The sequence below is a fragment of the Brachyistius frenatus genome, unplaced genomic scaffold, assembly GCF_029030835.1.
Source record: "Brachyistius frenatus isolate BFR_SWC_R1_liver_20210118 unplaced genomic scaffold, ASM2903083v1 Contig_43, whole genome shotgun sequence".
Classification (NCBI taxonomy): Eukaryota; Metazoa; Chordata; class Actinopteri; family Embiotocidae; genus Brachyistius; species Brachyistius frenatus.
Window position 1 is genome coordinate 1,890,932 of NW_027210642.1, and position 25,546 is coordinate 1,916,477.

The 25,546-nt window shown below is 45.4% G+C and overlaps 2 protein-coding genes across 4 annotated transcripts in view; both read left to right on the forward strand.

The window, feature by feature from the left end:
* Positions 1 to 25,546, forward strand: part of LOC138623400 (cytohesin-1) — a 149,695-nt gene that overhangs the window by 30,705 nt on the left and 93,444 nt on the right. For 2 of the 3 annotated variants that reach the window (XM_069702916.1, XM_069702915.1), the window contains exons 7-13: positions 178 to 290; positions 1,276 to 1,424; positions 1,537 to 1,649; positions 5,508 to 5,586; positions 5,682 to 5,750; positions 5,924 to 6,078; positions 6,901 to 7,023. In XM_069702916.1, the coding sequence (XP_069559017.1) occupies positions 178 to 290; positions 1,276 to 1,424; positions 1,537 to 1,649; positions 5,508 to 5,586; positions 5,682 to 5,750; positions 5,924 to 6,078; positions 6,901 to 6,979 (757 nt within the window). In that variant the 3' untranslated portion in view covers positions 6,980 to 7,023. The remainder of the gene's footprint in view (positions 1 to 177; positions 291 to 1,275; positions 1,425 to 1,536; positions 1,650 to 5,507; positions 5,587 to 5,681; positions 5,751 to 5,923; positions 6,079 to 6,900; positions 7,024 to 25,546) is intronic. The other variant, XM_069702914.1, reaches the window with a different exon arrangement.
* socs3a (suppressor of cytokine signaling 3a) lies at positions 20,978 to 24,267 on the forward strand. Its single transcript, XM_069702871.1, has 2 exons — positions 20,978 to 21,589; positions 22,242 to 24,267. The coding sequence occupies exon 2, from the start codon at positions 22,376 to 22,378 to the stop codon at positions 22,991 to 22,993; it is 618 nt and encodes a 205-aa protein (XP_069558972.1). The 5' UTR covers positions 20,978 to 21,589; positions 22,242 to 22,375; the 3' UTR covers positions 22,994 to 24,267.

The window sequence follows — 25,546 nt, forward strand, 5'->3', positions numbered from 1 at the left end:
TGCATCTCCAAAGCTTTCCTTCCCTTCAAATGTCAATCTGACGTCATTCAATCAGTTTCCGAGAGTTGCTCACTTGCAGCGTGTGAGGACGCAGCCGTCGCTTTCAGTTTCAAAATCCTGCTTTTTCACAGCGGAAGTGAGTCTTTCGCTGACTGCAGATTTGCGTCCCCTCGACAGACAGTTCCTGTGGAGTTTCCGGCTGCCGGGAGAAGCCCAGAAGATCGACCGCATGATGGAGGCCTTCGCTCAGCGCTACTGCCAATGCAACCCGGGTGTTTTCCAGTCCACAGGTACGGCCTTCGCGTCGTTTAAAGCCGCTCAGCCGAAACTGTCAGAACAAAATGACTTCAGTTCATCTTAACTTAATGACTAATAGGGATATGAACTGCATTTTTGGCTTTCATTTTTTTTTTTATCAAAGCTTCGAGTTGGTTGATGAAGTCGGAAATAGAGCAATAATGATACGATACAATTACTTTTAATTCAAATGTCTTATTTTCAGTCAAAATGGGAACTAATTCCAACTCCGCTAGGTTATAATGGATAAACGATCGTGTGCCTGAAGCACATGAGCACACTTTCCGTATCGCACTGAGGTCTGATGGTATGTCGATGGAATTCATATCTAAATTGTTTTATCTGGCAGACACAAAGTCTGCTGAAGTCAACTATGTCATGGAAGAGCGTCTGGCTTTTGGGAAATAATGCAGACAGACGACTGCTTCTAACATGGATGCAGATGGATCTGAATAATGCATGGATAACAGGGCTTATAAAGTGCTGCTGTGTCAGCCGTGTGCGGGCCGCGTTGTCTTTTAGCTCGCGCGCGCACGCACGCACACGCACGCACGCACACACACACACACACACACACACACACACACATATATCAGAGGGTAGGTTCAGAACCACGCACGCATACTTAGCTGCCCACGTGAAGTCTTTCTCTCCTGCCCACTGTCCTCGCTAATGAAGCTACATCTAACTGTTCCTCTCTGTTTGAATGCGGTCCCAGAAGTGCCGTCCTTTCAGCTCAGCTCATTTACATCCATATTTAAAAACAACACATTAAACACTGGCACCATTTTTATGCTAAACGGCAACCTTTCGCTATTTCATTAACATCATCTCTCGCTCTCTCTCTTTGTGTGTGTGTGTGTGTGTGTGTGTGTGTGTGTGTGTGTGTGTGTGTGTGTGTGTGTGTGTGTGTGTGTGTGTGTGTGTGTGTGTGTGTGTGTGTGTGTGTGTGTGTGTGTGTGTGTGTGTGTGTTGCAGACACCTGTTACATCCTGTCGTTTGCCATCATCATGCTGAACACCAGCCTCCACAATCCGAACGTGAAGGACAAGCCATCTGTGGAACGCTTCATCTCCATGAACAGAGGCATAAATGATGGAGGAGACTTGCCTGAAGACCTGCTCAGGGTGAGAGGCGCCTCCGAACTCTGTTCCCTTTCACCTTTCCTTCGTGGCCTTGCACCTTTTTGTCTAATCTCCAGCATACTCTGTACTCACGGTCAACTCTCTTTCATCGTAGAATCTGTACGATAGCATCAAGAACGAGCCTTTCAAAATTCCAGAAGACGACGGCAACGACCTCACACACACTTTCTTCAACCCGGACAGGGAAGGCTGGCTGCTAAAACTGGGTGAGTGCCAGTAGACATTATGAACGCGGGTATTTGTGAGTGTATTTTCATCAGTATGACTTTTTTGTGTCTTCATAACAGCATATTTTGGTGAATGACCAGTGTCTCCCCTGAGGTCAATAGCTTTAGTGTGTACACACGTGTGTGTGTACGTGTGTGTGTGTGTGTGCGTGTGTGTTCGTTGTGTGTGTTCGTGTGTGTGTGTGGGCATGTATGAATAGGTGTGTACACACTCAACCGGAGACATCTGAAGACATCTCTGCCCGCTTTAATGTATAATGAATGCAGCCTTGAGATCAGACCACCACATGTGGAGCCTTTTGAATTATTTAGGACACTCACATGCACGCAAATACAGACTTTCAACAGTTGTAAATCAAGTGTGTGCACATACAGTATATAAGCAAACTTGTGAAGTTTAGAAGTCGTGTTTTTTTTTGTTGTTGTTTTTTCAGTTTTTCATGAAATGTTTTATCCTCGGGGGAGTTTTTATTTGGTATTTAAGATGGTATTTCCACCTTTTTATATTTTACCAGAATTTTGTGACCTTTCAAAGGCGTCTTTCTTCTGACCCTTTGCGAATTTCTAAATCGGCCTTTTTTCTGGACACAAACAAATACCTGTATGGTCAGAAGTGTTCCACAGGATTTCAGCGAGCACTTTCACAGGTCCCAATGACAAGCACAACCCTGGATGCCCCAACTCTTCAACTTCTTGTTTCTTCTGAGATCCTTCTCTGTTGTACAGATTCACATAGAAATCAGCAAAACGCATGAATGCGTGAAGAGAAATTCAATCTTCCAATCGATGTGAATCTTTACAACCGAAAAATACCAAAGGAGTGAAGAATTACTCTTCTTCTTCTTCAGTGACTCCTGACGGGCAGATTTGAGTAAAACAATCAGGGTGGAAGGGCAATTACCTGATATAACAGAAAGGGACCCAAGTGGCGGCAATCCTTCATGTAGTGCTTTACAGTAGCTTTCATAAGTCCACATTGAGCAGAGCTCCCTCATGTGGACTGATAAAGTAACAGCAGATATTTAAAATGTGAAAGCTGTGAAGCAGTGCATCAAAGCCTCACTGGAACCAGATTAAACGGACTGTGGTGCTATAATTCCTTATCATTTAATTTGATTTATTTGTTTGTTTTCTTTTCCTCTTCGTTTGTTTGTTCCCATGATTTTGGCTGTTGTCTTTCCTCAGGAGGTATGTACACCTGCTCTTCCCAAACGCTAGTCCATCTCTCAGCTCTCAGGTGCTTTTGGTGGTCTGCCATGCTTTCGTTCTCTTTCTCATTTCTTTTTTATTTATTTATTTATTTTTTTTATTACAATCACACGGATTGTTTTTCTTTTTCATCTGAAGATTTTTTTTATTTTTTTTTTTTTTTTTTTTACTGTTCGTCTCCATTTGAACCTCAGATGTGTGTTTTGTCTGTTCAGTCGCTCATCGAGTTGGTGGTTTGTCTACACTCTTTTATCTTTGTTGGGTGGTCGTCAGGTGCATTTGCCACCCCGTGGGCTGGACTCGGGGAGGGGGGGGGGACGCTTTGTGACCACACTACTCAGCAGTTTGACCCCTTTTTTTTTTTTTTTTTTCCTCTGTACGCTGTGGTGGTCTCTCTCTTTGATCTCAGTTTTATTTTTGGAAGCTGCATTATACCTTTTTTCCATACAGCGGGCACAACAAAGGACTTCTGCTCGACTTTTTCAAATTGATCATGAACCAATTTATCCGTTGGCTGGTTGATGTTTGCTCTCTGGCCGCATGGAAAGGGAATACTGCACCTTTAATCAGTCTAGCTCTGCTCCTCTTATCTCTCATGCTACAAACGGATCTGAAGGGTAACAGCGTGGCTGCGGCCTGGTGTGGTGCTGGACCGGACTGGCTCAAACTGTGGGAGAGCAGCATGGGCAGAGGAGCGTGCTGAAAGGGATTTTTCAAACGATTCGTGCCAAGTTTAACAGATATTTAAACGGCCCATTTTGGCCCATAGATTATGTATGCATTCTTGGAATTAGTGCATTTCTTCAAATAATTACAAAACAAAAGAGTCTGTTTCGCGTCCTTTTTTTTTTTTTTTTTTCCCAAATAGAATGTGATTCTTGTTATTCTTTGGCAAAATTTAAAAAAAAAAAAAAAAAAAGGAAAAAGAATCTTTTGGATGTGATTTACAAGAAAAATCTGCCCCCCTCTGAACCTCCGCTCATCCAAACCTCCCACGGTCCGCCGTCCTGCATGGGTGACTCCCTCCACTCAGCTCCACTCCGGCCCGAGCACCCTCCGCACGCCCCCTGCAACAATCCGCTGGGACGTCCCACCTCGTCCCAGACATTCTTGCACGGGAGGAAGGCCAGCTCTGTTTTTCTCCCGAGTGACAGGAACTGGCATGGCCGTCAAATCGGTCACGACCTCGAAACCGACCCGATCGACCGTTAGGCTGTCAGCTGTGTGATTCTTCATCGCGTCTGTGTTATCTGTTGGTCTGCTTGGTTGTTGTCGTCGTCGTCGTCGTCGCTGCTGTTTTTTGTGTGTGTTTTTTTTCCTGTTGCAACACGCTGACGAGTCGAGGTGTGGAGAGGAGGCGCAGGTCTCCGTCTCCGTCTCCGTCCGTCAGCCGGAGTGTGTCGGTGGTGTCTGTAGATACTAAGCATAGACGGTAGTGTTTGACCTATCACGGTGTCTGTGATATGATGGGATATCATATACAGTGCTAATGCTGTTATATGATAAATACAAGTGTGTTCTCCATGTCTGTATAGAAACATCCTCAACACCTCGCCTATTTGTAAACGGGTTTCACCACGTGGCTTTTTATTTATTTATTTATTTTTATACTAACATTGGTGGTGGGATAGCCAAGTCTAGACAAGGCTTAGGTCTGTATGCCATGATTAGAAAGACACCCCTCCCCTGGACACTGCTGTCTTATATCTCAGAAATTACTTAACTGAGCCCGAGCAGGAAATTCAAGTCTGAGATGCCTGCGGAGAAAGCAGAGCATAACTCCAGGCACTGAGCTTCCTGCCTCACTCAGTTCGTTGGCATCCCATCCTCCCAGAGTGAGGCTGCCATCTGCTCCTGTGATCAGGTTTCCCCTCTCAGGAAGTATGGGTGACAAAAAAGGGGGCAAGAGGTCGGTTACAGATCAGCGAGCTCAGAGTTAACCAAAGAGGCCCCCCCCCCACCCCCCGCTGGGAGGCGAGAACCTAATCCTCAGTCCTCCTTACTGTCCACTTCCAACCCCTCGTGTACTTATTTGAGTGCTCTCCACGTATATAACTGCCTTCTAGTTCTGGTTCATTAAGTTCAGGGAGTGAAAAGCACATAGATCTGTATACTTCCTATTGATCCTGGCTTTCCAGGCGTCTTCCTCCCGAGTCAGCAAACGAGGAGAGAGAAACGGGACCAAGTGAAGGGAGGGTTGACAGTTTCCAGGCACAAGAAGACATAATTCAAGGAGACTAATAGCTTAATTGTGTAACTCCAGGTAGCCTTCGTACATAATTTATAAACCGCAAGAGATTTATTTTTCTTCGGGGCCAGAACCTCGTCTTAAATGCAGGTGTGATAATAGCCTCGAAGTCCTTAAATCAACAACTAAAGGGAAAATAATGCTTCTATGAAGTCAAGAAATGGTGTGGTGATGGGGAGCGCGTGGTACGAAGGTGGATCGGGGTGATTAGCGGGATGTGGCGGGTAACGGGAATCGTCATCTGTCTGTCTGCCCATACATCTGTCTGCCTGTCTGCTGCTCGACCCGGTGCTTTGGTGCTCGTCTCTCTCTCTCTCTCTCTCTCTCTCTCTCTCTCTCTCTCTCTCTCTGGGCCTCGCTCATGCTGGCTGTTTGCTCCACAGGGGGACGAGTTAAAACCTGGAAGAGGAGGTGGTTCATCCTCACAGACAACTGTCTCTACTACTTTGAGTACACCACGGTGAGTGCAGCTCGGCTTCTCTCGGTCCCAGCTCGTTCCGTTTCTGCCGTCGTCGTCTGTGCGCAGCATCGTTTTACTTGCCAACGTCTGTGCAGGACAAAGAGCCCAGAGGAATCATCCCGTTGGAGAACCTGAGCATCAAGGAGGTGGAGGATAAGAAGCCTGTAAGTACGGCTCCCTCCACTGGTCTGTCGTGGAATTACACGCGCGTCAGATCGGGACTCCGGTTTGGAAAAGTCCACCACACTTTTTGATCATCAGTTAATGTGTCAGATATTTGTCACGGTGACGTTGTACTTTGTGTAATTTCAAACCTCCATCCTCTTCACGTGTGCAGAACTGCTTTGAGCTTTTCATTCCTGACAACAAGGACCAGGTGATCAAAGCGTGCAAGACCGAGGCAGACGGACGTGTGGTGGAGGGCAACCACACCTTTTACCGCATCTCCGCCCCCACCGCCGAAGAAAAGGAGGAATGGATGAACAGCATCAAGTACATGGTTTTTTTTTTGGTTTTTTTTAACTACTTATTTATAAACGGAGTATGATACAGTGTGTTTATTTGCATGCAAGGCTCATCAGATTTCTGAACTCTTGTCAGCCACATTTCGGATAAAATCAAGGCGACTGCAGTGTTTCTGTTAAACCATTAGTTAATCATTCCCGTTTGCAAGGTACCCGTAAAGGTACAGACAAATATCACTGCAATGATTCTCGTGCAGGTTCTGCAGTTATAAGGAGGCTCATTTGTTTTCCCCATGAATTCTAAGCATCTTAGTTTGAAGTGCAAGTCCCACTGAATAGAAAAATATGTGCGTTTTGTTTGGGTGTTAAGATATGAAAATCCCAGCTGTAGTCTGGTGTTGTTGTTGTTTTTTTTTAATGGTTTATATCCCAAAAAAAAAAACAAATGGAGCAAATTGATAGAGATTTTCACTTAGATATCAAGTCTTCGCGCTTCTACGAGTTATTTGTCACTTCGCACGCTGAACGCCGTAGCGTGGCGGTCCTCGCGCGAGTCGGCACAGTTTAGAAAATCTTCTCTTTTTAAAAAAAAAAAAAAAAAAAAAATGGGCCGAAGCTCAAACTGTGCGGATTCTGCCGAGCGAAGCGAGAAAACCCGGTGGAAACACCGCGGGTCGACCAAAGTGCCGAGTCTTCCAAATGATTAGGTTTCTCGTCTCATTTTGACGCTGGCTCTTTTCGCGGGAGATTTGCTCTGGTTTAAAGGTCGTCAGGTCTGCGCACCGTGACGCGTCTCTCTCTCTCTCTCTCTCTCTCTCTCACGGACGTCTTCTGCTTCTGTGCCCTCCAGAGCTGCCATCAGCAGGGACCCCTTTTACGAGATGCTGGCGGCCAGGAAGAAGAAGGTGTCGTCCATGAAGAGGCACTAGAGCTGCTCGGCTCTCCCGACGTTGCACTTGACAAGAGCGTGTGTGTGGGAGGGGCGGGGGCGGGGGCGGGAATCCGGGCGTCTGCTCGCCCCTTTCCGGGCCGGTGCAGAGGCCTCGGCCGAGGTCTGCCCCCCCCCCCCTAACCTCTCCGGGGGGGGGGGGGGGGGATTTCTCTAGGATGCGTCACCGGAGTCTGGCTTTTGGGACTCTGCGGGCCAGAAAAGGAAAAAAAACAGAAAAAAAAAAAAAAAAAACAGGAAGCATGCTGGGCTTTTTAGATAAGAGTCAGAGTCAGGGCCAAAGCCTCGTCTAACCCCCCGTCTGAATGTCTCTTTCTCTCAGCTTTGTATGTGCTCTCTTGTCTACGAGGCCGGAAGGGAATCTTGCTGCGCAGCTCAGCAAAATGCCCTTTTGAAGATGCTTTAAAACAAACGGTCTCCGTATACTTTGCACACACACACACACACACACACACACACACACACACACACACACGCGCGCGCGCGCTCATGCAGTCCCCCGGCGCACACATCGTTTAACTCAGCAGGTCTGATCCGAGTGTGGCACCCCAACCAAAAATGTTCCTCACCGCCTGAAAGAAAAGACCGTTTTCTGATGCGCTTTAATATGTTTCGGTAATACGTGTCTTATTTTTTTTAACGGCTTCTGCTGTCGATTCCTCTCGAGTCTTTTTTTTTTTTTTGTTGGTTTTGTTCGTTTGCTTTTGTAAAATAAAATGGTCTCTCATCGGAAGCTGCGCAGGGGGTCATTATGGGAGAGGGAGGGTTTTGGGGAGGATTTGCCAACCGTCGAGTGATTTTCTAGAAAACAAAGTAGAAAAACATAAACTTCTGTGTTGGGAAAAAAAACAACAAAAAAAACAAACAAACAAACAAAAAAAAAAAGTTGCCACTCAGGAGATTGTTACTATGTTCTGAAACTTTCCACGTGGAGTTCACTTCGGATCCCGCTCGCACGCGCGACGGTCGTGCGGGGCAACGAAAGGCTCGACCGCGTCTCGGACTGAACTGTTTTTTGTAAATGTGAAGCTGCAGCGATGGGTGTCCGTCTGTCCGTCTGGACAGGGTCCCGGCGTTGGATCCCGACTCTCGGTGTCCTGAAGGTCCCGCGTTGCACCCCGGGGGATTAGTGACCGGCGTCTTTCACTTCGGGCTCCCGAGGTCTTGTCGGGACAACACAACTGTCAGCCCCCCCCTCCCGCCCCCCCCCTTTTTTTTTTTTTCCTTTCCTTTTCTCTCTTTGTCTCACCTTGTTCACTTTCTATTACTGTATCATACAAAAGTAATTTAAATGTCATAAAAGGTTCCTTTCCTGAAGCGCTCCAGATGAACCGTGATGAGAAAATGCTGCTGGTTAGCGACAGTCGTTCCGAGTTTTTCTTTTCCCGGTCGAGCACCGATTATTATTTTTTTTTTTTGGTCTCCTGCTTTTCAAAGTACGCTCGTTTTGGTCGAGGGTCACCTGCTGTATTCAATAGCGGAAACGAATCGTGTTCGGCCTTCAGCCCAACCCTCGCCGATCGTTGGAAAACGCCGCGCGCGCTTCAGGTTTGACATTTTTGTTGCGGAGGCTTTAAATGAGCACAATTAAACGTGCGAATCGTTGAAACTATGCCTGGAAAAGAAAAGAAAAAAAGGGTCGTCCCCGTCTCAGGATCCGATATTTGTCGCGAAACGAAAACAAAACTACTTTTTTCTATCAGGAAAATGCACTGTGGTGAACCCAAAAGACGGCGGGCGGGACGGCGGCTCATCGGTCCCGCTGCGGGCGGCGACGCGTCAAAAGGCGAAACTCGCGTCGAGGTACAATATTTTGGTGTTTTTTTTTTTTTGCAATCGCGGTCAAGAGTTGCGCGCCGAGCGGTTGCCTGTTCTGCTCTCGTCGCCGGTCGTCTCGTTTGTGCCTGTTAATCCCGTTTCCTGGTTCTCCTCCTCTCTTGCTCCTCTCAGCGCACCTCTCCTAGAGGATTAAGTAAAAAAAAATGCAAAACAATCATACTTCTAGACAATATTGGTTTATTTATCAAAGTTGTACATATTTAAATGTATAGTGTTTTTTTTTTGTTTTTTTTTTCTTTCCTTCAGTTCGTTTCCTTTTAGTTTTGCCATTTTCCTTTTGGTATTCTGTTATAATGTTTGATTTCAGGTTTCTATCAACGCCATTTAATCAAGCTGAAATAAAGACGTTTGTCACGACGTTGGCTGTCTGCGAATGGTTTTACACAACTTGTGAGTTCGTGCTGAGCTCGTGCTGCAGTTCCAAAATCTCTCCAGTAGGTGGCAGTATGTGATCAGGCCCACCAAGGCATTCTGCAATCTTAACAGTACTGCAGCACGCAAGAAGTTAAATACATATTTTGTATTTTTTTTTTTTTTTGTATTGATAATTAATTGGAGCTTTCCAAATCAATCTCTAATTAAATCATGGGTTAAGTGAGGCCAAGTTTTCTGTATGCCCATGAATACTGAAATTCCACTCGAGGGCAGACTTGAAATTGAATCATGCCCTCTCAGTTCTGGCAAAGGCACACATTACTCCAACCACATTTGCACTCTTATGAAAAAAAAAAAAGAAAGAAAAAACGACAACAAAAAAAAACCTCAATATTTCATATCTTTTCACAAGCCAATGTTTTCAAAGTGTTTATAGCATAAGTGCTGCAGGGAGCAGGGATAAGTCAATATTTACAAGTGAATGTGCATCATATTAAATGATGCCTGGAAAAGCAATCAATAGAAATGACTTTTTCTCAATGGAGCAGGCATGCCGGAAACAGCAGAACATAATTGTTGTGATAAAGTGCTGTTGGAGCACATTTGTAATCATGACGACTGAAATAGAGGAGAAAATGCACATTTCTGTCGACGTCTACTTGACTTGGATGTTGTGGGTTTTATTCAATGAATATTACAAAAAAAAAAAAAAAAAAAAGGAATGACTTTGATCTCACTTGTGGACAAAAGAGATTGCATACTCTTACAGGCTATCACCATGGAGATCAGTAAATACTGCGACAGAACCGAGATCAAGTACTGTTTTAACTTCACAGCGTGACATAAAGGATGGAGAAAAATGTCCCATCAGTTTCTAAAAAAAATCATCCTTTATGCTGTTTTTGTTCGCAAATCAAACCTTGGAAGAGTCTGCCTTTTATTTATTTATTTTTTTTAGCTGACAAAAAAAAAAAAAAAAGTCTCCTTTTCAGCATCTTGTAATGAACAAGACAAAGGAAACTGCTGTTCAGACCGGTCGGGGTAAACATTTCGGCTACAAAAGCACTTTGTCGTGCAACAATCCAGACTGAACAGTCACAGGAAATGCTCAATTCTACTGACAAATGCAGCAGAAATTAGTGCAGAGTTGTGATGAAGTCAAATCTTTACGTTGCGGGTTTTAAATGTTCTGACTAGCCGAGTCTATTGAAGGTGAAACATGTTTATTTGAGCAGCGAAACCAGAGAATTAGTAGTTTCAAAAGCCCTTTGATCTGTGAAGGATTACAATCTTCTTCTTTTTTTCCCCCTCCCTCCAGCAAAAGCAAATTATTCCGAAATTCAAGGATAAATTAATCCGTGCTAATTTGTATGAAATGTTCCTCCCCTAGGTCACACGCCTGCAGTGTTGTGTGAAGACACGGGTGCAAATTATGAAATGAGTTGTTCCAGATGTTCCCTGAAAAACGCACTACATTTGCACAACAAGATCTCTGATTTGCATCTGTGCGTTCGGTTGCCCAAATGAAAAAGGAGTTGTTGTTGTTGTTGTTGGGGGGGGAGAAAGCAGCGTGGATGGGAAATTGCCCGTAATCACCATTTTCAAGCAACAATTTTTGTTTTGCATTGCATTGCTACTGTAAAACAGGATGACAGTGATGTGTTTGAGAATTACAGTGCAGGGGCAAGGAAGTGACCCTGACTGATGGGAAATGAGAGGCATGTTGCCACAGTAACATGAAAAAAAAAAAAAAAAATGTGTGGTGGTTGTGAAGCAGCAGAAGCAGGGAAGTGTTTTTTGTGTGTGTGTGTGTGTGTGTGTGTGTGTGTGTGTGTGTGTGTGTGTGTGTGTGTGTGTGTGTGTGTGTGTGTGTGTGACGTGCACTGTTCTTCACTTCTCATGTTTCTCACTGCGGTTTCCGAAACAGAAAACGGTGGACTTGAGTCTTATTTTGTTTTTGTTTTTGTTTTTCCCCCTTGCGAGGCTGAGCTCCTTGTGCGTGACAGAGGGTGACTGACGGTTTCATCCGTCCTGACCCAGAATCAGTGGAGAGCTGAACAATAGCAGGAGGGTGCACGTAACTGTACTGAAAGGAGAGCCTCCTGTTCCCAGAGGGATAGTTTGGAAGTCTGATTATTCTTTTTTTTTTTTTTTTTTTTAAACACAATATAACGTGACCCGGGCTCAGTGTGTATACCTGACCTCACCACTCAGTCGCGCTCAGTCATGTCAGGCCTGCCTGCCTGGTGGATTTTGTGGTTGAGCTGGGGGGGGGGGGGCTCTCATAGGGCCAGGCGGTAGGATCCTCCGTCTCCTCCAGTAAGTGGAGACATGTGAGACCAGGCAGGTTCCAATTAGGCCCAGACGGTTTCCCAGAAGTGCTGTAGTTTCCCCCCCCCCCACCACCACCACCACCACCATCCACCCCCCCTCCCCCCTCCGCCTCTCGGCCCACCGCGGCAGGAGAGGGGTAGCACCCCCACCGTGTCCAGACCTGACCTCAGCTGGCATGAGAAGGGACCTTTTTTTTTTTTTTTTTTTTTTTCTCGTACTAAAAATAATTTGACACACACGAGACAGGTAATGCTGGCGCAAACAAACAAAGCACGCAGCGCGCAGCCCGGTGGGGAGATTTTCCCCGCACAAACCGGCTCACAAGCTGCGCAAAGGATTTGCTTCAACAGGTCTCTCAGTTTTCAGCTTTTGCTTGCACACACACAAACAAACAACAACAAAAAAGTTGATCCAAGTGTTGCTTTGAAATTGATATTTTAGGGCTAAAAAGCTGCCGGTCCCTGTGAGTCACTGCTGCTGCTGCTGCTGCTCTTTGACAACAACAAGATGTCAAGGCCGATTCAGAAAACGGGTGTCGGACCTCGAATAGCGGAACAGTCGTGTTTATGCGAACGCGAGCGACATTACACACACACACACACACACACACACACACACACACACACACACACACAGACAGACAGACCGGAGCCGTTTTGCAGCTCATAATCAGAAATGTTTACAGATTCGGCAGCATCTTGCTGCGTTTAAGTCGCGTATACACTTCAGGTGCCGTGCTGACAGATGCATCTGCGCTTTTTACTGGAAAAACACAAAACCTGCCTTAGATCACTTCAGGAATCTCCTGCTCTGGAAAAGGGACACCGAAAGTCATCCTCGGGGCAGGATTTCTGAGAAAAGGGAGTTACAAAGCGGCCACAACAAAGTCCGCACATCCCCTCCCTTCCCTCCCCCTCCCTTGCCTCCCCTCATTCCCTCCCCTCCTCCTCCACTGTCTCCCACCCCTTGCATCGCACTCTCTTGCCTGACATTCACTCCTATACTGGGAACATCATATTTACACTACTGTAAAGCTTGAGCGCCTGCCAGCTGTTGAGACTAAAGTTTATAACAGTCATAGTCCAAAAGCAGTAAAACACGGCTTGTTTTTGTTTTTGTTTTTTTTTTTTTTTACTGCTGGGGGGGGGGGGGGGGGGAGTGAACTCCTTGCTGGGATGTAGGATATACGACTTTACGAGTAATTTCATCGCAAACATGCAGTCGAGTGAGTTTGGAAAGTTGCCTTCACCCAAAACAAAACATCTATTTATTTATTTATTTTTTAAAGTAGCTCGGTCCAGAGAAGCAAACGGGCTCGATTTTGGCGTTTTTAAATGACAAAAAGCTGAGCGGCAGATGTCCGTCTGCGAAATGTTTGGTGACTCCAGGATTTTTAAGGGCTGTGTTTTTGAAAGGAAATATTCAATTTCTTTCTTCATGGAGAAAAGGCTGTTTATTTTTCCTTAACAGCTGCGGCTGTTCCTGTAAAAAAAAAAAAAAAATCTGAGGATGTCCTGTTCATTGTTGACACACTGACCTAGATAGAAGACGATTAAGGAAATAAACAGATCAAACAAGTTGTACTACACCTCCTGTTACTAAAGCAGGTGAACACACAGATTTTACGAGCCCGTTGTAAACAGAAGTGTAAAGCTCGGTAACTGAGCTGTCAAATCATTTACCACATCAGACGGTATAAGAGTGTAAATTACTGGCATTTTTGAAAGACGCAGCCAACAGAAAAGTCTAAATCGAAGTATTTGTTCCTGGGATGTAAATCAGATCACGGGATTGAATTTAGGACAATTGGAGCCCAGCTGAGAGCAAGAAGCTGTCTTTGTGCCCCGTCGATTCGATTTAAAGGAAAGGAAGAATCTACTTTTGTTTTGTTGTTGTTCCTGCTGCTGACCTTTTTTGTTGTTGTTGTTTGGTAGTGAACTTGCTGACACGGCTGCAGACTAACTGTGTGAACAGAACAAAAGTTTGCTTGTCCCGGTGGGAAAATGGGAATGTGGGATTTTTTTTTTTTTTTTTTTTTTTCTGCACATTCGCTGAACAGTGGGTGGCTCGCATTCTGGGAAACGGAGACTTTTTTTTTTTTTAATTTTTTTTTTTTAAGTGTGGTGTGAAAAGAAGCTTTCTTTCTTTTTCTTTTTTTTTCTTTTTTTTTTTTTTTAATCTCCTATCAATGAATCCTCCTGTATATTATCTCTTGTCCATTGCAGTTTATTGTTCAGGCACATACTGAAATCTCAGCCGGATAAAGCGGGAAGGTTTTCTTGGAACAGGCCGATTGTTTGTTTACATGCAGGCTGAAGGTTTTGGGACAGAATGTACCTTCCTTCCAAGAATTTGTTTTTATTTAAGAACAGGAAAAAGAAGGGGAAACGAGGCATGCGGTTTGGAGCAGCTCCAGAAGAATTTCCTGTCTGCAGGGAGTGCCCAGCTAGAGGGGGACAAAAGGAAATTGCCTTGCAGAAAGAGACGGAGAGAGGCGTGGAGGGCTGCGGGGGCCCTTATCTGGTCTCTGATCCAGGATTGGCTTTTTTTTTTTTTTTTTTTTTTAATTCTAATTAAAGCCATTGTTATTCTCGACAAGATGCATAAAACCTGTATCGGTATTACAGTTCAGAGCCTGTCAAAGTAAAAAAAAAAAAAAAAAAAAAAAAAAAAAGCATCATTGAGCTCCTTTGTTATGTTCAGAATGCACATCTGATGTGTATGTAGGAGATGCCAGGCGGACAGGCCCTCGCCTCCCCTACGGGCGCAACACTGACTTGCTGTTTTCAGAGGCCACGAAAAACCTCAACGTGTGTAGGAGTTGCATTTCCATGATGTCGGGTCGGGCGGACGGGAAAAACGAGATTATCGCTGCGGCCCGAGAAACAAAAGGGAAAAAGAAGAAACGCCGATAATGCAGCTGGCCTTTCAGAAGAAGCAAGGAAACAAACGCTCTGATGACGTCAGAGAAGATGAAAGAGCGCTCCTGTAAGTCCCTGTGGCCGAACTCTGAACAGGAACACACCTGCAGCCCTTAACAATGGGCTCCATTCAACACGGGGAAGAAAAAAAAAATTTGCCCGTAGGCAGTTTATAGTCGCCTGATGTGACTTCACCGCGTTTGCCGTGAAGAGATTTTGTGCAAGGTCATCGAAATCCCGGTCGCAGGCGAGTATGGAATCGTTTTACCGAATGAGGGATCAAAGCCCCCCCCCCCCCCCCCCGGGTGACTGATGAATCCAGGGTTGTGTATCCTCCGAACACGTGTTGGCTTGAGTCGGGCCCTTCGGCGTTAATGCGGGGCGCGAAAGGGAAGGCGACTTTATCAGCGAGAGGTAAAAAAAACGAGGGTTTGGAGATGCGGTTCCTCTTAAAAGTCGCGGGAACGTCTTCCGGGAAGATCGCCTCCGATACGCGGAAATGTCGCCCTCGTCCTCTGCCCGGAACGCGTCGCGGGCCGTTTATCAGCGGCCCTTATCTGAACGGCCGCCGCAAAAAAAAAAACCCGGGGTGTGAACGTCGAACGTGCACGTTGAACCTATCCGGAAATGTCGGGCTTTACTGGCACGGCTCGGGATCAGATTACGATTACTGCGCGATGGGGGTGTTGTTTCTGTGTTTGCATGTGTTCCATGCGTATGGATAACCAGCTTATTATTCTGTTTGCACATGAATACTGTGTGTGTGTGTGTGTGTGTGGTGTGTGTGTGTGTGTGTTCATTGCGGCGCCTCGGGCGCATTTACTCAAGGTGCTCTCGGTTAACGGCTCTCTCTCTCTCTCTCTCCCAGCCGACCTGCTCTTACGGTGCAGACAGATTTCTTGCCATCTGCCCCAATGACATCAGCCCGGCTATTTCTGGGATTTGTGGGAAGTCCATTTCCAAGATCCCGATTATGTCACCGGCTCCGTTCGTCTCCAAGCATTTGATACTGATAAACGGACTGCGGCAGCAGAGGCGGCGGCGGCGGCAGGCCGAGACGGGCGGCCGGCCGGCATCGGATCAATCGCATTATCAGCCTTGATCCGATCTGAGCCGCGGCCCGATTTGGACTCCGAGCGTTTCGGGGGGAGGGGGAACGCGGACGGGTTTGCAGCTCGCGCACCGTCGCGGTCCGATTTCAGTCGGAAAGGGCGCGGCGATCCGAGAGGTGCGGGGTCGTCAGTCCGGCAAACGATGACGACGCTCGTGGCCGGCAGCTGAACGCGGTTCTGCCGCCGGCCCGGCTGAGCCTAAAAACTGGAAACGGGGAGAGAGAGAGCTCTCCCGTCTCCACTCAAGAGGGAACGGCCGCCGACGGGCGTGACGCTCCGAAACGCATGATGCGCGCAAACAGCAATTTGTCATTTTCTCTTGTTTTTTCGGCGGTCGCGTGCCGAACCTATCAGGCTTACCGAAACAGCAAAGCGCCGTCGTTCCGCTTTTCATTTTGTTTGGATTAAAGCAGACGAGGCGGGACGTGTGCGTCGGCGAACTTCCTCCGGAGAGAGGCCTGCGATCGCCTAAAAGTCCGACGGCGCCGCTTGGCGGTTCGCGGGGCGTCAGCTGAGACGCCGCAACTTTCCAGTAAACGTCGAGGCGCCGCGTGCTCGGCGACCGCGTTCAGCCCGACGCGCTTCCTGTGGGAAAATAACGACGCGCTGGACGCTGCTGTATCGATGTGAAAATAGTCGCCCGCCGCGTTGCGCGAGCTCCGTGCGATTCGGTAAGAAAGGGGCTCTGACATTCCGGCACGCGTCCGAAAGGAACGCGGCGAGTCTGTCTCGGTAACAGCCGAAAGCCCGGCTCACTGCGGCGTGGTTGGACCGCTGGGAACTGATCCGTGGTTGGACCGCTGGGAACTGATCCGTGGTTGGACCGCTGGGAACCGATCCGTGGTTGGACCGCTGGGAACTGATCCGTGGTTGGACCTCTGGGAACCGATCCGTGGTTGGACCGCTGGGAACCGATCCGTGGTTGGACCGCTGGGAACCGATCCGTGGTTGGACCGCTGGGAACCGATCCGTGGTTGGACCGCTGGGAACCGATCCGTGGTTGGACCTCTGGGAACCGATCCGTGGTTGGACCGCTGGGAACCGATCCGTGGTTGGACCGCTGGGAACCCATCCGTGGTTGGACCGCTGGGAACCGATCCGTGGTTGGACCGCTGGGAACCGATCCGTGGTTGGACCGCTGGGAACCGATCCGTGGTTGGACCTCTGGGAACCGATCCGTGGTTGGACCGCTGGGAACCGATCCGTGGTTGGACCGCTGGGAACCGATCCGTGGTTGGACCGCTGGGAACCGATCCGTGGTTGGACCACTGGGAACCGATCCGTGCGCTCTTTCTTGCGCGACCCCGTTCACAAGAACACTACGCGTTCCTCGCATTGTCTCGTCGACTTATACCGGGAAATAAAAAGCCGGGACGAACGGCCCGCGGAGCTCAAACAAGGGATCGGCAAGTTTACCACACTTCTTCTGTGGTGTTGTCACATTAAAAAAAAAAAAAAAAAAAAAAAGTTCTTTCCCTCTCCTTTTCCTCATTTTGATAAGCGCAGAATGTAAATATTGGAGCTGTGCCTGAAGTTAAAAAAAAAAAAAAGAATTTGGTCATAAAATATTCTCGGCAGTTTAATAGGCTTCCCGTCAACGCATTTCCGGGGGACGATGATTTATAGGGTTTAGTCGGGCGACGGGTAAAAAACGAAGAGGCCGTTTGAAATTGGGTAAAACGGGCCACGCGCGACCAGAGTAGCCGGGGGGTCGTCAAATATGTCGCCGATGAGTTTGTGGGCGTGAAGAATAGAAGTAAATGGCTCTCGGTTCCGCTTTTGGCCGGGACCGCCGTAAATAGGCGCCGCGCGATGCGCCAGGGGAGGAATGCAAAGTGTGCCCGGAACGTGACGGCGGACTTTACTGCCAACTTTCGCAACTTTTCTCAGAGCAGGGCGAGCCAATAACCCGTTCGCGAGGAGCCTGCTGATTTGATTACAAAGAAACAGCGGCGCTTTGTTTACAAGCGAGAAGGCAGGTGGAAACGGCCCTGCAGAAGGAGATACAAGTGGAGTGTACAAAGTAGTGCTGCGCAAACTTAAATTATACTGGGAAAAGTCTGTTTCTGTGAGCTTTTGTGCCAGGAATCTATTTGAATATATATATACATATATATTTTATTATTATTATAATTCGTAACCACTTTGCCCACTTATTACAGTTTTTACTGTCACATGGCGTCATCACTTCCCGCTGGGAGGGAAAACAACATAAATAATAATAAGTGAAGCCTTCTTTTCTGTAAAGTTGCGCAATCGGCGCGATGAACGGCATCCTCTGACACGAGTGAACAAAATGTTCTTGAAAGAATTCCTGGCATTGCTCCACATACCGGCGGAAGACTACTTGGTAAACGTAAAATGTGTCTTTATCCATACCATAAAGCCCTATTGTGAGCGTTTTCTCAGAAGGAACGGATTGTGAAAAACAAGGGTTTTTGCGGCATTCTCAGCTGTGGTGGTCACGCAAGGCACACTTCCCATCACACACACACACACACACACACACACACACACACACACACACACACACACACAAAGAGCGATACTGACAGCGAAACACAGAGAGGGAGAAAGAGAAAGAGTGTGTTACCAGGAAAGTATCACTGGATGATTGTTAATCACACAGAAGTGGCTTTGCTCAACCAACCAGGAAGTTTTTACAGTAATATAGTTATGAATGACGGCACACCGACGCTGACGAATGGCGACATGAAAACAAGCAGGTGGAGCCAAGAAGCGCCGTTCTCGATAACGATGCAGCGCCAACCGGAACTAATTGACTGATACACCAGGAACCTGCCGGCATATCTGAACTCATCAGCCGCCTACAGTAAATCGCTCGATTCCAATCGGGAATCGTTTGGATTTCACAGAACCCCCCCCCCACCCCCCAAAAAAACCAAAACAAATAGCTTCCTCTTACAAACCCTTCTTTCATACAGTTTCATTCAGGCTTCTCGGTAAATTGGAATTTATAGAAAACAAAGATTTGACTTGAAATTCCATCCGGCATAACAACACGATGTTTAAAAAAATAAAATAAATAACATTCACCGGTATTCCAATCTGAATTCATGGATCTCTGTTATTCAGCTGTGCAAACAATAGTGGCCCCTCTGTAGTTGCCAACACCACAAATCATTACACACACACACAAAAAAAATAAAAAAAAATTGGCAAAACACACAAATCTTTCAAAAGATCTCCCTGTTAAGTGAAATACTGCTCAACCAAGCAGCTCCAAAATATTTTGTTGAATAATATTTTTGGGCTTTTCGTCGCTCTTTTCCAGGGGAGAGGCCTGCTTTTTTTTTTTTTTTTTTTTGCCTTCATCCCGAGCGGGTTTACGGGAACCATGAGCGAGAGTCAATTTCTGAGTCAGTGTGGGAAAACCTAAACAGCTGCCTTTTCCACTAAACAGTGGTTTAGACGCACCGACTTATCATGCAAGGCCTCGTCTCATCCACTAAACTGAGGACAAAATCATCGACTCGGCATGTGAATTTAAACTCTTTTTTTTTCTTCTTTTTTTTTTTTTTTATATTATTCTTAGAGTTTTAGTTCACCAATTGCATCCAGTTGGGCCAGGAAACATTCAGAAACTTGCAAAGAAGTACAAATGGGTGTTTTTGGTTTACTATTTAGATTCGGAGAATCTATAAAAGACATAGCACACACACCCCTGAAGAGCCAATGTGTCATTGCCAAGTCTCACACCCACAGATGTTTGGCCGGAGTCCCTTCGTGTGTTTGAGTTGAAGGCTGTCTTAGCTACAGGTCACTTGGTTCGTCGGCCACCTTGCCTGACCAGGGTTTACCTCTGGTATACGTACAGTCTGCATAGTGGTTTCCATGGAGACGAGGTGAGCTAAAACGTAGTGTGTGTGTGTGTGTGTGTGTGTGTGTGGGGTTCAATTCCAGCTCGAGTCGTCTTATTGCTCTTTCTCCCTCCCATTGACTCCTATCAGGAATTTAGTGTTCAAAGTCGGGAGATTTGATGCCTCACAATGATGACACAATAGATTTTCTGGAAACGAGCTGACTGTTACAAGGCCATCCTAGCGATTTCCCTTCCCACCCTTATCCTGCTGCTGGTATAAGGCAACACCTGACTCAACTCTGTGGACACAGCTGGCTTTTACCAAAGCCCATCAAGCTCTGTGGCGTCAGTTTGATGCCCGCAAGCTCCTCCCTTTGTCCAGCTCCCTGCTGAAGTTTGGTAAAAGAAAAAAACCTTTGTGAGTTCTATCTTCTTTTTTTTTTTGCTGACTTTCTGTTTTCTGCCTGCTTTCTCCAACAGGCCTCAGCCAGTAAAAGGCAGACACTGCAATGACACCAGAGTCTGGGGTTAATCTGTAACACTACAACCACCTGAGGCTGACATAGCTGAGTCAGCAGGGAAGGAGATCGCTCAAGATGAGCGCTCTTATCAGTCACACTTATGTTGCCAAAGATTAGCGTCACTTCCAAAACATGATGCGGATACACAATAGTGATATAGTGATGATAAAGACAGTCTTACCTTAAGATTCAGGTCAGGAGATGAGTTGGGGTCACCACGATGGGCGGAAAACTTTTTTTTTTTTTTTTTTTTTTTTTTTTTTTTTTAACTTTTTTTTTGCCATCATATAGTCAAAAATCAAGGACTCAAGAGGTAGAGAACAGATACAAACACTTGAATTGGAAAACATTCTATAATTTTTTTTTAAGAGTTCTGTCTAAGTAAATACATTTTTTTGGGGATAGATTGTATTAATAATATTATTAATAATATTGGCATTGCATAAAGTCCTTTGTATGCATGGTCATGTATGGTAAGAGGTTGTGCTCATGTCTTTTAATGTTTTAGTGTTGCAACAATATGTTTGATGCTTTATATTGGAGTCCGTGAGGACTGGGCTGCCTGCTTGCACAGATGAACTAAGTACAACATTAAAGCACACATTTTAATAACGAGGAGATTTGGAGAGAGCGCTTACAAATCTTATGACAAGTATAAAAACTTCAAAAGGAGTCATTAAAAAAAATAAATAATTGGGCCAAACACTGCAGGGAAAAAGCAGATATAAAGCCGGACAACAACGAGAAAACAATAACCGGCTGCCCTTGGATACCAGCTGTTGCTAGTGGGAAATGTGCCATGACGTTACCAAAAATGTGGCGCCCTCTATGGGGAATCAGTGCTCAGGATGACCCGGTGTTGCTATGAGTTTCTCCGAAACAGATTACATAAACTGCCTCAGTTAAGACTGAATCTTCACGCTTGAAACCAAAAGCGGAAGTCTTATCAGAAAAGAAGAGCATACGTAATCACATGCGACTATAACCTTATGGTTCTATTTTAATTTAATTGAATGATTCTATTTTATTGCATATACTGTGCATTTTTTTTTATATTTAATATTGTTTACTGTTATTTTATTTCTTTCCTGTATCTATAAATGCTGCCGTAGCGAAATAAATAAATAAAATAAAAAAATCTCCCCTTGGGGATTAATAAAGTAACTATCTATTTAGCTATCTATCTATGGACTTTCTGGTCCCTAAAAAAAATAAATAAAAAGTATTTACAAGACAAAAGACACCTGGTTAATGAAATAAGCATTGCTTGGAACTCCTCCATAAGTTCATTTTGGAGGAACAGCGGGGCGGGGGGAGGAGAGAGAGCGAGAGAGAGAGCACTTCTCATAGCAGGAATCCTTAGAAAAAAATAAATAAACACACGCTTCCTGTCAACCTGCCAAGAGAGAGGCTTTACTGGAAAGAGGAGGAGTCTCCAAGCAAATACGAGGACTCCTCTCCTCCCACCTCACTTATAAACCCTCAGCTCGGCAGGGCAGCACGCAGGCTGTTACGCACCGGAGTAGACTACTTTTCAGTCCTCAAGTTTGTTGACAAAGAAGTTTCAGAAGAACCATTTGACCAACCTAAGAGACTAAACGAGCCTTCTATCCGACCGAGCATTTGGATTTAACTTACATGAGAGAGTTTGGAGAAACATTGAAGGTGAGGATCGCTTTTTAAAAAAAAAATATTTATTTATTTATTTATTTTTACCCCCAACACTTTTCATCAACGTATAAATAGAATTTAAAAGTGCATATTAAGTCATGTCTTGGATGTTTACCTTGCTCAAGCAAACTGTTTAGAGAAGCCGGTATTGGCACGTAAATTGCGCAATGAGTATTACGTTGTCTTTACTGGAACTGACCGTGGTGCCTCATTCCCGAGGGCAGATTACACAGAAAAAAGTTTCCCCGAAATGGCTGGAACTTAGATGGAGGCAATTATAGTCAAGCACGCTGTTAAAACCACAACTCGTTTCCAACAAAGGACTTACACAAGTTAGAAGTAGGGTCCCTTTTTTTTTGTTGGTTTTTTTTCCTTTTTTTTCTTCTAGATTGCAAAAAGTCATCCCCAGAAATGTTTGAGACATTTGAGACGTACATCTAGCTCTAGAAAAAAAAATTGTTTCCAGTAGAGCTTCGGGAGTGGAAGAGTGGGCTATTATATTAACGCCCAATGTGATTAAAAATGATCTGGAAAATTGTGTCTGCGTGTAGTCAAACTTTTAAACAGAATTATAACATTTAGTTGAATCTTTTTTTTTTTTTTCCAAACTGACCTTTAACTCACTCCTCCTCTTATTCCTCCTCAGGTGTTTCCTTTCCAGACAGACTTGAGAGCTGACCTGCGCCTGCCCCAGACTATCCCCTGAACCTCTGTTTGACTCCACCTGTTCTTTTCTGGTCTGTGTGGCACCCAGACTGCCTAAAGAGCGGGCACAGCGCCATGGTAACTCACAGCAAGTTTAACTCCGCAATGAGCAGCAGCCTCTTGGACGCCAGCATGCGGCTGCCTTACCGTTACAAGACCTTTACCTCTAAGACGCAGTACCAGATGGTCCTGGCCACGCTTCACAAACTCCAGGAGAGTGGCTTCTACTGGAGCGCCATCACCGGCAAGGAGGCCAACGCCATGCTGGCGGTCGAGGCAACGGGCACCTTCCTCATCCGGGACAGCTCTGATAACCGACACCTGTTCACCCTCAGCGTCAAGACAGCGTCGGGCACTAAGAACCTGCGCATCCAGTGTGAATCGACCTCTTTTTACCTCCAAACAGACCCTAAGAACGTTCACTCTGTTCCCCACTTTGACTGCGTCCTCAAGCTGATTCATTACTACATGCCTCAGAGCAAAGGCAACGCTCGCAGTGGGAATATCTACTACATTTACTCTGGAGGGGAGAAGATCCCTCTGGAGCTCATCAGACCTCTCTCCTGTAGCTTGTCCACCTTGCAGCATCTATGCAGGAAAACAGTCAACGGACATTTGGACATGTCCTCTAAAAGAGACCAACTTCCACATCCGCTAAAGGAGTTCCTCCAGGAGTACGATGCTCCCATATAGGGGTGTCAGACGGACGCTCTTGAAGGGGCAAAGACTTAAAGAGGGTCACGAGGAAACCGGTTGGTTTCAGTACAGCTATGTGAAGACACACACCGAATCTGAGGAGTAACGATGCAACAGAGTCGACGGAATCCGGTCCGGTACTGAGCTTGCAAAAAGGAGCACGAGATGTGTGTAGGTCTCACAGAAACGTGGGAATCATTAAAGAGGAGACACTGCATTGAGGACGAATCCACAAAGAGGGGCCGAGAGAAAGGAAAAAGAGCACTGCTGTAATCTGGTGGTATTAATGAGAGATAACACCAACACCGCCGTCCTCCTCTGCTGCGCTGATGACGCAAAACTTACTAAAAACTGAAGTGACGCTCACAGTCAGCTGTCTACGGTGTGATGACGCACAGGTTCCCTCTGCCGCTGCTGCCGCTGCCGCCGCTGCTTCCGCTGCCGCCGCTGCCGCTGCTGCTGCTAACCAGTGTGCTGTGAGGCCATCGAGCTCACACGCGCGTCAGCCTTCGAAAACAATCCATTAATTCGAGCCGGACTGGCTTCTTTGCTGGATGATAATCTTCGACGTTCATCCAGCAGCCGGCGACCTCTGGCCAAGTGTTCTGCTGGAAAATCACAGACAATGGAAACAAATAAGTGGACACTGATGGCCTTCCAGGTGTATTAGTGTAACAGCCGGGAAAGAAAGGGCTGGCATTTTAATAATGATCTCCTAAGACCAGACAATGTGGACAGAAGATGTGTTTTTTTTTTTTTTTAATATATTTTGTTCAGAGGAATGGTGTATGCCAAATTTGCCAGAACCTGACAACAGTTTGTTGACTGAATCCTTCATGATCTTACTTGAGAAAGTAGCACCACTGCTGAGTTAAGCAAGTAAAGAGTCAAGCCTTTGTATGGCTTCAGTGGTGAGGACCTGCAATACCAGAAGATGTGGTAGTATTTGTGGCACAGACAGGATTATCACTGCTCGCAAAGGAATGTATTACATTTGGTATCTGTCTTTTCCTAACAAGGAGAATAATCAAAATGTATCTTATTTTTGTTAAAAACATGTTTACATGAGATAAGATGAAATGGTAAATCTGTTTTTGTGCTGTCTTTTATAAAGATGTATTTTCTTTTTGCCAGCCAAACCACTGGCTGTGGATGCTTGAAGATAGTTGAGAAGTTTGACGAAGCAAGCAGACTGATACAACTTTGCACTTATTTATATTTGGATGAACATTTAATTAATTTATAATAAATACTACTATTTTTCTACGAAATGACATCTCACTGTTTGATTTGCTTTGTTATGACCAAAACATGATTTGGGTAAACACATTATGCGCATGCAACTTCAAGTTTACTCGGCATTACTCACTTCTAGTTATTTTGCCAGAAAGGTCAGGCCTCAAGTGTTCCCCTTGAATTTTACTAAGCATCAACCCACACGGGAAACCTCAGCTCCATGTGACACTTCATTTTTAAAGATACATTAAACATGTCTTCATTTTTTTTTTTTTATCATGTAGCAAGAGCTCTCCAATTTCCATTTTAAACATTAGTTTCTGTAGAAGATACGGCAAACTTAATTTTAGCTATAAGCAGAGAAAAACAAATGATGTCTTCATCAAACAAAGAAGCTGCTTCAGACAAAATACACCAGAACTGCAAAATAACAATCTAGTCTTCTAGAGAAGTACAAGATGAGCCCTTCCTTGTGTGACTCACTACCGTCTTTGTAGGTGTTAGTGTGACCCAACACACTTGAGAATGCAAAAATATAATGATGCAGCAGTCTCCTTTTAACATGAATGGCTTTTTATGAGTATTGAGATTCTCAGAAATGTTCCACTCTGCACACAAACAGGCACTCGAGTAAAAACACATGTAGATACAAAGGAATCCAAAGACCGTGTCTATTTTCTGTTTCACGTGACGCTCCTTATCCTGTAATCAAGCTGAGTGACGACAGCGCCACGGAACAACGTGTTCTTAAGTTTAAAAACAACATGCTTCACACCCTGTCTGCTCTAACCTGCATGCTGAGATCTGAGACAACAGCCAGGCTTCAGCCAACAAAATGCAAACAATGCCACAGAGCTGTATTTGAAGCACAGAGTGAGCAGATTCTCCTTAAATCCTAAATTACATAAAGGTTTCTCGTGCCTTGTGAATTACTGTAAGGGAAATCTTTGGAACAACACACCGTGTGCTCCAACGCCTTCTTTCCTTTGTAAAAGCTGCCGGTTTATGTGTAAGAGTGGAGTGTGTTCATCAGTTTTGCATAATTTACAATTTATTTAATCATTAATGGTGCTAAATTTCACTATAATTCCTCTGCCACCTTGCCAGTAAGTCTATTTATACTTTTAATTTGTGAGTTTTATAACAATTTGTCAGACCTTAAAAGGTCTGATTGAAGGCAAACACAAATATTTGGGTCAGAAGTAAGAAAAAAACAAAATCATCATGTTTTTTTTTTAGCAATACAGTACAATGAATAGTCTGTAGGGCCCAAAACATTGAGGAAGTAAGATAGTATTAAACAATTCTCAATCT

Excerpts from the sequence above, each read along its gene's own strand:
- socs3a (XM_069702871.1), top strand. The coding sequence starts at position 22,376 with ATGGTAACTCACAGCAAGTTTAACTCCGCAATGAGCAGCAGCCTCTTG.